The 10,950-nt window shown below is 42.6% G+C and overlaps 1 protein-coding gene across 2 annotated transcripts in view; it reads left to right on the top strand.

Annotated features, from left to right (window-relative positions):
• Window positions 1–245: 245 nt before the first annotated feature.
• The window catches only part of ANKRD10 (ankyrin repeat domain 10), a 47,514-nt gene continuing 36,809 nt past the window's right edge, over window positions 246–10,950 (top strand). The window contains exons 1-2 of one of the 2 annotated variants that reach the window (XM_078147324.1): window positions 246–986; window positions 8,902–9,054. In XM_078147324.1, the coding sequence (XP_078003450.1) occupies window positions 774–986; window positions 8,902–9,054 (366 nt within the window). In that variant the 5' untranslated portion in view covers window positions 246–773. The remainder of the gene's footprint in view (window positions 987–8,901; window positions 9,055–10,950) is intronic. The other variant, XM_020965159.2, reaches the window with a different exon arrangement.

Raw genomic sequence — 10,950 nt, 5'->3', positions numbered from 1 at the left:
CTCCGCCCCTCTGACCGCCAGGGCCAAGGCCGGAACCCCAGCCCACGCGGGGCCCGTATCCTCCCTGCCCCTCCCCTCCCCTCCCAGCTGCCGGCCACAGCTGCGGCTCCGGCTCCGGGGCGGGGCTGCTTCCTCAGCCTCCTCCGCCCCTCCGGCTCGGTCTATAACTCAGCGCTCCTCTGGCCTGCGCCCAGAACCGCGGCCCACCCGGGGCAGGTGAGGGCGAGAGAGAGAGCGGGACGTGGCGGGCTGGGGCGGGCTGGGGCTGGGCGCATGCGTGCCGCGTTCCCCGGGAAGCCGCCCGGCGCTCCTGCCCCGCGGCGCTCACAGCGCCCCCCAACGGCGGCGCGCTTGGAGGCCCTCAGCCGCGGCTGGGAGGCGGCGAGGCTGCGACGGCAGCGCTTGGCTCCGCCCCTCGCCCAGGGCCCGCCCCGGCCCCCATCCCGGCCTCCTCGAGCGGCTGCTCCTCCTCCCGCTTTGAGGTTCTTTCCTGCGCTCGGCTCAGGGACGCAGCAGCGGTAGGGGCTGCGGCGTCAGCGGCGCTCGTTCGGCTCGCCTCGCCTCGCCTCCTTTGTGCTCGCGCAGCGGCGGCGCCGACCCCGGCAGCGCCTGCTCCGCTTCCTGCTGCTGCTCTCTCTGTTTTCACAGCCCCGCTCCCAGGCCGGAGGCCTCCGTCGGCTGCGCGGCCGGCTTTCGATGCCCGGTGGCGTCTCCCGCTGAACTGCACGTCGGCCGCCGCCGCTGCCGCCTTCCTTCCCCGTGAGCGGAAAGCCATGTCTGCGGCTTCGGGAGCTGGCTCCGCCGTCGAGGCGGGCTTCTCCAGCGAGGAGCTGCTGACGCTCCGCTTCCCGGTGCATCGCGCCTGCCGGGACGGGGACTTGGCTGCGCTCTGCGCCCTGCTCCAGCACACACCTCGCGCCCACCTGGCTGCCGAGGACTCCTTCTACGGCTGGACGCCCGTGCACTGGGCCGCGCACTTCGGGAAGGTGAGCAAGGGCGGGGGGGGGGCGGCAGGGACCGGTCGACGGAGCAGAGCGAGGGCTGCCTTGGCAGCCGCGCACCGCTTCCCGGGCTCTAGCGAGCGGTGAAGTGCGGGTGGGGGCGGGGGGAAATGTTGCTTTAAGGCGCCATTTTCTACAGTTCTGAGCTTTTTTTTTTTAAATTGTCCTTCCGTGGGGAGTGATGGGACCCGAGTCGGAGCTGTGGAGCGCGGGCTGATGGAGCGGCCCGGCGCATGCGCATAGCTCTTTCCCCGGCCCTTCCCCCCCCCCCCGGCTAGCCCGGGAAGCCCCTGGTGGGAGGGAAAAGTGGCGGTGGATGGGCCGAGGAAGCGGGCGATGTCGCGCCTTGTCTCGAATGGGAGCCTGGAGCGGATGGGAGCGGGTGGACGCTTCTGGGGAGGGGGAGGGGATGGCGCCCTCCGGCTCCTAAGGGACACTGGGGGAGGGGAGAGCCAATTTCAAACTTGGGGGCGGGCTCCCTTGGAGGCCAGCCTTTTGTCCTCCCCTTGACCCCGTTGCGGGGAAGGGGCTGATCTGTGTGCCAGGGGGTGCTGGTAAGGATGGCTCGGAGGGGCGGGGCTGGCAGCGGGGTCCAAGTATGAAGTCCTTGCAGGCACGGCACCTGAGGGGCGGGGTGGGGGAGGGGAGAGCAGCCTCCTTTTAACGGCTGCCGCGGCGCGCGGAAGCGGCCCCCGGCAGTCGGGCCCCATGTGCGCGCCTCCCGCCTGGCTCGGCTGGGCTGCTTCCTGGCTCTGGCGCGGTGCAGGCATCTCGGGAAGGTCTCCTCTAATAGCCCCGTAATGGAGGCGCCTCGGGTGGTTGTAGCCGGGGCCGGGGCCGGGCCGGCGGTGACGCCAAGCCTTTCAAGTGGTCTGGGTTATTGCCCAGTAAGTATTTTGCAAAAGCTGTCTAATTTGCAGCTTAGAAAATAGCCCAAGAAGCTGCTTTTAGAGAGCCTGGAATGCTTAAAATAGAGATTTGAGGCGAAGTTTTTGTAGTAATGTATATTTTGTCTATAAGAATAGCAGTGTGACCCCTGCTTTCCTGTGGAAAAAGACTTTACTGCAGCATCGGAGTGACTGTTTTTCTGTTATGGCAACTAAGTTGTTAGGTGTTGTAACAGACAAAGAGTCCATTGTATGCCCCACGGATTCAAATCTTAGACACCAATGGCTGAACAAGTTTGCATATATACATGTGGGAACGCATTTACTAAATTAAGCTTATTGTTTTTAATAAAATTCCTGCCTAAAAGGGTTGTTTATAGTTACTGACTAAATAATTAGTTCACTACTTTGGATAATAATCTCATGTTATTAATGATCCGTAATCAGATTGTAATGAGATTTTTTCCAATTAATGATATACAAGCCGAAATAGTTCAGTTATGTAATGAATGCAGAACTATTCTCAGATTTAGAGATGGAAAGGGAACTTTTAAGAGTTCGTTACTTATGTGAAAACTTTGATAAATACCTTGGATAAAGTCCTATTTCAAAAACTTAAAGGAAAACTTGAAGCTGTCTTGATGTTATCGTAGTGGTGTAGTATAAGACAGTTTTTGAACGAATAAACTCTAATGCTGCTTATACTTTGTAATCTAACCGCCATTTATCCTTAATTACAGCAGACTTGATTATCTCAAGTTAAAGCATAGTGAATATTCTGGTGTGATGTATTCAACTATTCCGGGGACCAGATTTAAGATCATAACATTCATAGTTGGAGGGGGCCTTAGAGATCACCTCGGCCCAAAGAGGCTAATTAAATGACTTGCCCTTGGTCACAGGAAATAAGTAACAGAGCCAGGATCCAAATCCAGTATTTTTTCCACTATACCTGAAGTTCTTAATAATCAATTAGATAAAATTTGCTGGTATGTGTGTGGTAAAGTTTTCTTATAAATCTAGTAGAGTAGCAAGAACGTTGAATTTTGAGTTAGAGATCCTGAGTTAAAAGAAATGCTTCATTTATTTTGCATTCCCAAGGACTAAGGTATTCCGCATAATTCAAATTTTCCAGCCAACTAAAGCTTACTTCTCTTAAAAGTGACACCTTCTTAAAACAGTTTTTGAAGAAAAACTCACTCATCTGCCTTTTACTACACAAAATACAGAACATAACTTACTTGTATGTGCCTGATTCAGGATCATTATTATGAGTATGACCTTGGACATACTTAACCTTTTTAAAGAGAGGGAATTGAGCTAGATGTTCTCCAGTGTACCTGCCTCCTGTACTATGTGACCTAATGCAGGGGTGGCCTCAGAAGCTATTAGTGTTTATATCTGAAACTAGATTGTTGAAACCTAGATTGTTGATTTTTGTTATTGTATCCTTCCTTTGGTTAGCTGTGGAGCTGATTAAATGCCCTTCATGAATCTAATCTGATACAAATCATTATTAGATGAGTTTTTTTATGGCTATTTTCCTCTCTGCAAAAATCTCTTTTGATTGGAGGCTATGATCATATGCAGGGTTCTGGGTTCCTAGTACTCTCAAGAGTATAAAGAACTGTTTTTAATTTTAACCTTGGGCAAGTCACTTCATGCTGAGCTGCAGTATATCTGTAAAATGGAGGTGGGGAGGGTGGAGGGGACAGGTCCCTTTCAGTTCTAAAACCCTTGAGATTTTTTACTGATAATCCAGTTTAGTGGAATATCCAATATTATATATTTCTGGGGATTGGTCTGGATCAGTGAATTTTAATCCATGTGAGGGAATTCCTGGAAGGGAAACATGCTTCACTGATGGTAATCATTAACTTGTACCTCCTGCTCCTGTTTGCTAATGATTACATAGGTAGAGAGTGGCAGCTCCGAATCCCGGTGTTTATGACTTCAGGACTGGCTCGGGTTCTTGCTGCATATCAAATGGAGAAGGGGTAGAATTAAGTGTTTTTCTTTTTGTACATGTTTCCCACTTTAAGCCAACCAGATATTTGACTGTCCAGGTTTATGAGCAAGATGAAGTATAATATTCTCTAAGTTTCGCTTTAAAAGCTAAGTTCTGAATATAAAAGTGTGAAAGTGGCAGCGTAGACTAAATGATTTCTAAGAGTTCTTCTAGATTATTCTGATTCTATGCAAATTTTCCATTCAGAATCTTGCACAGAGCAGCATAATAAATAAATTTTGTAATAGTACAAAAGCAAAGAATTTAGACTCAAAATTGTAGTCAGAGTTGTGACTGCTGCTTAGCTAAGTGTGAATTATCTTTAGTGATTTTGTTTACAAAAAATCAAGTTACAACTTTCTGAAACAAATCTGTTGTGAAAAGTAAAGCGAGCTTGTAGCTGAAGTGTTTTAGGTGATGTTTGTGTTGAACTAGGAAATGGTAAAGGCAAAACAAAATATTTGTTATATTAGTATACAGTATGAAATAGTATAACCTAGTTTCTTTTTAAGAAGGACTAATGTTCCATTAACTTTTTTGTAATGCCGTCAGTTATCGTTTTTTGTAATGTCTTTAGTTCTTTTTATGATAGCACTATCTTAGTAACTAATTGGCTTATCATTTTTTATGAGGTGAAAGATGACTTGAAGATACCAAAAGGCGTTGAGATTGCAATTTGGAAGGAAGCCAAGTTAGTCTCTTAAGAGGAATGCTATACTGCCTTGTCAAATCCCTGTGGGCATAGATAACTGGAGATGTGCTGCAGCAACTCCCGGCTGGGCACATTAAACAGTTTTTAAGAATGTTTAAACTTTTGTAAGGCCACTTGTGAAAACTATATTGGTGGCTTTGTGTTGTTTTTTTTTTTTTCCAAAACAACATGTTTGTAAGAGGCAAAGTAGAATATTGAATAGAGAGAGAGCTAGTGGTCTCAGTGAGAAAGACCTACCTGAGCAAGTCAAATAACCTTTTGATGCCTCCGACAACTCTGACGATTAAAAATTGCTCAGCTTATGTTCATTAATAGAGAAAGTTCTCTCTAGGAGTTCCCAATGCCATTGAAATCATTAGTTCATCCAAAAAATATATCTATTATGGCTAATCCGTATGCATCCTAATTTCCAGTATTGTCTTTAAAGACAGTCTAATGATGTCACAAACAACATCTGCCTGTCTCAGTGGAAAGAATTCCCATGCTGACAAAATTGCTGATTCTTGAAGACTATGTGTTTGTCACACAGGGGGGGGGGGAGACACCAAAAATTAGTGTTGTCAAGATCACTAGCCTAGGGTAACCATACCAAGAGACCAAATAAGTTGATTTCAGAATCATATTTTTTTTTTATGATTGCACCATACCTTGAATGTATTGCAAGGCTTTTCTAAATTTAGTTTTGTTTTTTTGTTGTACTATTTTAAAATGACTTTTTGTCACTATTGGTAAAGAAAGTAGTAATAATAAAAGCTCTGTCTTTGCAAAAACTCTGAGGTAATGGTAATACAAGTCATACAAGAAGTATTCTTCTTACCCATAATTTACTGCCTTCCAGGTTATTTAAAGCATGAACACATTCTATTATTTATGGATTATGCAAGATTTTGAGCAGCATATAAGAAAGCACTGTTCTTTAGGTATTAAATAAAAGCTGAAATGTGTAAAATATCCATATATTTGTTAATTTATTTTAAATACATTTTAATTACATTTTAATACATTTTAAAACAAACATAACCTGCTATATGTCATCATATATTTATTTTTTCAGATTGGTGATCACTGGTACTTTCATTATATGAAATTCTTTACACTTCTGTGACTCAGTATTTTAAGGTGCTAAACAAGTTTTTTTTTCTTTAATTTCACCTGTGCTCATAAGTAATTGAAAAGTTCTTTTTAGAATTAACCTTTAAAATCAGCCGTCTGGAATTTTTTAAAGGTATTTTTCAAATACTACATATTTAATATTGTAAAGGGGGCAGCTAGGTGGTGCAATGGATGCAGTACCAGGCCTGGGGGTCAGGAAGACTCTTGCTAAGTTCACATTTGGTTTTAAGCACTTACTGGCTGTGTGACTCTTAGGTCACTTAACCATGTTTGCCTCAGTTCCTCATCTGTAAGATGAACTGGAGAAGGAAATGGCAAACCACTTCAGTATCTTCGTTAAGAAAACTCCAAAGAGTCACGAAGAGTGACACACAACTGAACAACAAAAGTATTGTGGAAACTACAAACAAAGACATAAAATAGGAAAATAATTTTATAAAGAAAAACAGTAAATGCCATTAAAACTTAGTATTCAGTTTTTGTACTTAATATATTGTATAAGGTAATGCTTTAGGCATAGTGGATAGTTCATCAAGAAGTGTCTTTTTAGGGCAGCTAGGTGGCGTAGTGGGTGGAGCACCAGCCCTGAAGTCAGGAGGACCTGAGTTCAAATGCATGCAGCCTCAGACCAAAGTCACTTAACCCCAATTGCCTAAAAATTAAAAAAAGAAAGAAATGTCTTCTTGTCACATTCAGGCATGTCCTACTCTTTATAACCCCATGGCCATAGCATGCCAATACTGGCCATGAGGTTTTTCTTGGCAAAGATAACTGGAGTAGTTTGCATTTCCTCCTGCAGTGGATTAAGGGAAACAGAGGTTAAGCCACTTGTCAGGGTCACATACTTAGTAAATAAGGCACGTTGCCTAGTAAGTAAGCCATCATCTCTGAAGATGTATTTGAACTCGTCTTCCTAGTGCTCCATCCCTTGAGCCACTAGCAGCCCCTAACTTACTCTCTATAGGAGTAGATCTTTGGTGCACGTGTTAATAATGGACAGCTTTTGTGGAGCTCAAATGATGAGGGTCCAGGAGACAAGGGGACTTTTCCTTAGAGGCAATTCCTTAAAGGCTTTCCCCATTCTCTCATTTCTTGTATGTGTTAAATTGTGATGTGTTTTTACCATACAGCAGTGCATTAGCTATATTCCTCCTTTGGAAGAACTGGGATATTTCCCTGTAATGCCATTTGACTGATTTCAAAACCTGGTTTTTATTTTCCCCCCCAAATTAACTGTGACAGTTAATCTTTTAAGAATGTGAAATATCATTTCCTGATGCTAGTCTCAGCAATACAGTGTTCCAAGACTATTCTAAAGGACTTGCAATAAAAAATGATATCCACATCCAGAGACAGAACTGAAGTAGTCCTAATGCAGATCAAAGCATATTTTTTTCGTGTTTTTTTTTTCCCTTTGGGTCTGTGTCTTTCACAACATGACCAATGTGGTAATATGTTTTGCATGATTGAACACATATAACCCATATCAAATTGCTTAACACGTCTGGGAGGGGGCAGGTGAGAAAGGGAGGGAGAAAATTTGGAACTCAAAGACTTTTTTTAAATGATTGGTTAAAAATTGTCTTCATTGTAATTAGGGGAAAAAAAGAAAATATTTAAAAAATTTTTTTTAGTTAAAATCATTGTCCTGTACTATGTTCAAGAGAATGTGGTTATAGGCACTGGGTACAATGACTAATATTTAGATAAGAGGTAATCTTGAATCTAATTAGTGTTTATATTACACATACACAAATAACTATCATACAAGATAATTCAGGATAAGTGCAAGATAAGTATCATATCCATAACTTATTAAACTTTTTTGACCTTGAGTCAGACTTTTAATGTCTCTGAAACTCGGTTTTCTCTAAAATGGGAATGGTCTACCAATCTCCCAGCAAAGTGCTTTGTAAACTGTAAAGCATTTTATGACGTGAGTTTTCACCAAGTGAGGTTTGGGGGAAACAGCAAAGTTTTCACCATCAAAACACTTGAAGTAGGCTTTAAGATGATGAATTTTACCATATAAGGTAGAAAGAAAAAAGGCAATTCAGAAATAGGGAATACTTTGAGCAAAGGTGTAGTGGCAGAGATGTGAAGGTAAGAAAATAGCTCAGTTGAGCTGAAATGTAGAACATGTGATCAGTGATAGCAAAATTCTGACATTTTGAGTGGTGCTAGGTAATTGAGAGCCTTGAATGTTGGCAAAGGGATTTGAACTTATTTTTGTAAACATTAGGTAGGGAGCCATGCAAGAGTGACTTGAGCAGAGCTATGCCTAAGGAAGATTGGTCTGGTAAGTAGTTTGAAGGGTGAATTGTAGTGGGGAAACAACTGGAAACTGGAAGACCAATTAGAAGACTAGTATAGTTCAGATGGTGCGGAAGGCTGGATCTAGGACTGGGTTAAAGGGACGTGTGCCCAAGTGATATTGAGGAAAATGAGAATAAAATGAACGAGGGTTGACAGCTGTATGTGGGAGATTTATGAGAAGGGTGGTACCACACGAAATAGTGGCCAGTCAGAAAGTAAAACAAGATTTTCAGGAAAGGAAGTGAAATCTGAATTTGGCTTATGTTGTGGCAGCAAAACCAGATGATCTTCTTCTGTAGGCTGTTGGGGTTGTAGGTGTTTAGAGCTTAAGAAAGAACTCATTAGAGATACATAGATTAGAGAGGTTTCAATGCAAGCCTCAGGAGTATATACAGAAAATTTCTAATTTAAGAATGTACCAGTTACAGAATAGAGTAGGATATGAACAGGGTGCTAGACTGAGGGGAAATTGTACCTTCTTTAGAGATGACCATTTCTGGGGGCAGCTAGGTGGTGCAGTGGATAGAGCACCCACCCTGGAGTCAGGAGGACCTGAGTTCAAATCCAGCCTTGGATTTGACACTTGACACTTCCTAGCTGTGTGACCGTGGGCAAGCCACTTAATTCCAAGTGCCTCTTTAAAAAAAAAAAAATGACCATTTGTGAAGGGTGTTGTGAAGGGGATTGTTGCCCCGGAAAAGGTTAGATCAACAACTTTTGAGATCTCTTCCAAGTAGAAGAGTCTGATTTGGGTATTTTGTTTTTTTTCAATGGGGCTCATCACTATGGGGCAAATGTTTTACAGGTATATTTAATAGTACAATTAATGTAAGTGTTTCCCTTATTCTCACTGCTTTCTTAAAGTTGGAGTGCTTAATACAGCTGGTAAGAGCTGGTGCTACTCCGAATGTCTGTACGACACGATTTGCCCAAACACCTGCCCATATTGCTGCTTTTGGAGGACATCCTGAGTGCCTGATCTGGTTGATCCAAGCTGGAGCCAACATTAACAAACAGGTATTGAATATGACTAGACTTAACTAATCATTTTTTTGCAGTTGTACCAATTTGTACTCTGGTATTTAGAATTGATATTCTAACCAGAATTTGAGTTTTATTTAAAGTGCTAACTGTGATTTATTTTAATTGAATTATTTTGGATGAGTACCATTCATGAATCTATTTGTAAACACAAATCCCAGTTAGGAAATGAGATGTCTAAGAAAAAAGTACTATAAGCTAACGTAATCAGATTTACAAAAGAGTGTGAAAGAAAATTGGGAATATTCTGTGGTTCATTTAAAAACTGAAAAAGATAAGATAACTACAGTGTACTGGGCACAGAGAGAGAGAGAGAGAGAGAGTGTGTGTGTGTGTGTGTGTGTGTGTGTGTGTGTGTGTGTGTGTGTGATGAAGACCTGTGTCCTTACTCTTAAAGGGCTTTCTTTCATCAAGATAGAAAATAGAAATTTTTATGTCTGTGTCCAGTTCCTGTTTGTGCTTTCTCATCTTTTATTGTTTAATATTCTTTAAAGCTAATTGAAAAGAAAATATGAAGAAGAAGAATGTTTGGAAGAAAATAAGTGGAGGAATTCAAGCTAGTGGTTTAAAGTTCATATCTTGGACTTACTTCTGAGTAGGAAGAAAAGCTGTCCTATATCTGGAGAAATTTAATCCTTGCTTTGACTCCAGTGTTAGCCCTATAACCTGCCAAGTGGAAGGAATAGGCAGCCTGTCACTTGGTGCAACTGACTGGCACCCAGAGTAGTTGCTGATACCATTCTTCAACTAATCTGCTTTCCTTTTTTCTATTGAACATATCTTATTTTTCCCATTATTTCCCTTTTCCAGCAGTCTGTCTGCATCTTGTTCTCACCAGTCCCACTTTTTTCTCCCCATACACACATTTTTCCTTGCTTGGTTCTCTCATTCCTCCTTTTCTTCTCCAAAAGCAACCAAAACTTAATTCTTCAGTGCTTAAGTGAATGCATGATCTCATCAACATGGATATTCCATTGCAGTTCAAAACCCATTCATACTTCCTATCTCTGTGATTCCTGTCCATAGTCACCCATAAACTTCCCGTTGGATCTAAATGTGCTAGAGACCTTCTAGGTCTACGTACATTTTGTGAGTACTGGTGCAACTGCTTTTTGTGGGTAGGTCATTGTTGGAAATTGGCTGCTGCCTACTTGGCCCATTATGTGTATTTTCATTACCCTTTCAGTCGCTTGAAACTGTGATTCTTCACAGATAGTGGTGTTCCAAGATTTGAAGCCACATAACATCAGTCTCTTTTCAGATGGCCTTATGCTGATTTCATCAAGCTGTAGAAGACTACAGAGCCTTCTTAGTGAGATGCATGATTATTCAAAAAATTAACAATCCATCCAAAAAAAACAGATTAATGAAAATGCCTAGCATTCCCTTCCATTACTGTATTTATTTTGTATATAGCTTGTATTTACTTATCTTTGTATATGTTGAATCCTTTCAATAGACTATAAACGTCTTCATTAAAGGCAGGCATTGGCTTACTTTTGTGTCCTTAGCACCTAGCATAACCCCTAACAGGTAAAATCAGTAAACATTTTCTGAGTGCTTACTATGTGCCAGGCACTGGGATATAAAGAAAAGGCAAAACAGTCTCTGCCCCCAAGGAGCCCACATTTATTGGAGGGAGAAAATGTACATAATAGGTATATACAAGATTATAAGGGCATGTGGAAGGTTTTAGTGGCAGCTAGGACCAAGAAAGGTCTCTTTGACAAGATTGCATTTAATCTGAATTTTGAAGGAAGTCCAGGAATTTGTCAGGGTGAGACAAATCCCATGGAGTGAGGACAGGCATTGCTAAGGCACAGGAGATAATGGAGGGAGTATTGCACGTGAGGAACAACAGCAGGTATGTCA

Source organism: Phascolarctos cinereus, unplaced genomic scaffold (genome assembly GCF_003287225.1).
Source record: "Phascolarctos cinereus isolate Bilbo 61053 unplaced genomic scaffold, phaCin_HiC Scaffold_7;HRSCAF=346, whole genome shotgun sequence".
NCBI classification, from domain to species: Eukaryota; Metazoa; Chordata; class Mammalia; order Diprotodontia; family Phascolarctidae; genus Phascolarctos; species Phascolarctos cinereus.
The sequence above is the reverse complement of the archived record's forward strand: the minus strand, read 5'-3'. Positions and strand labels throughout refer to the sequence as shown.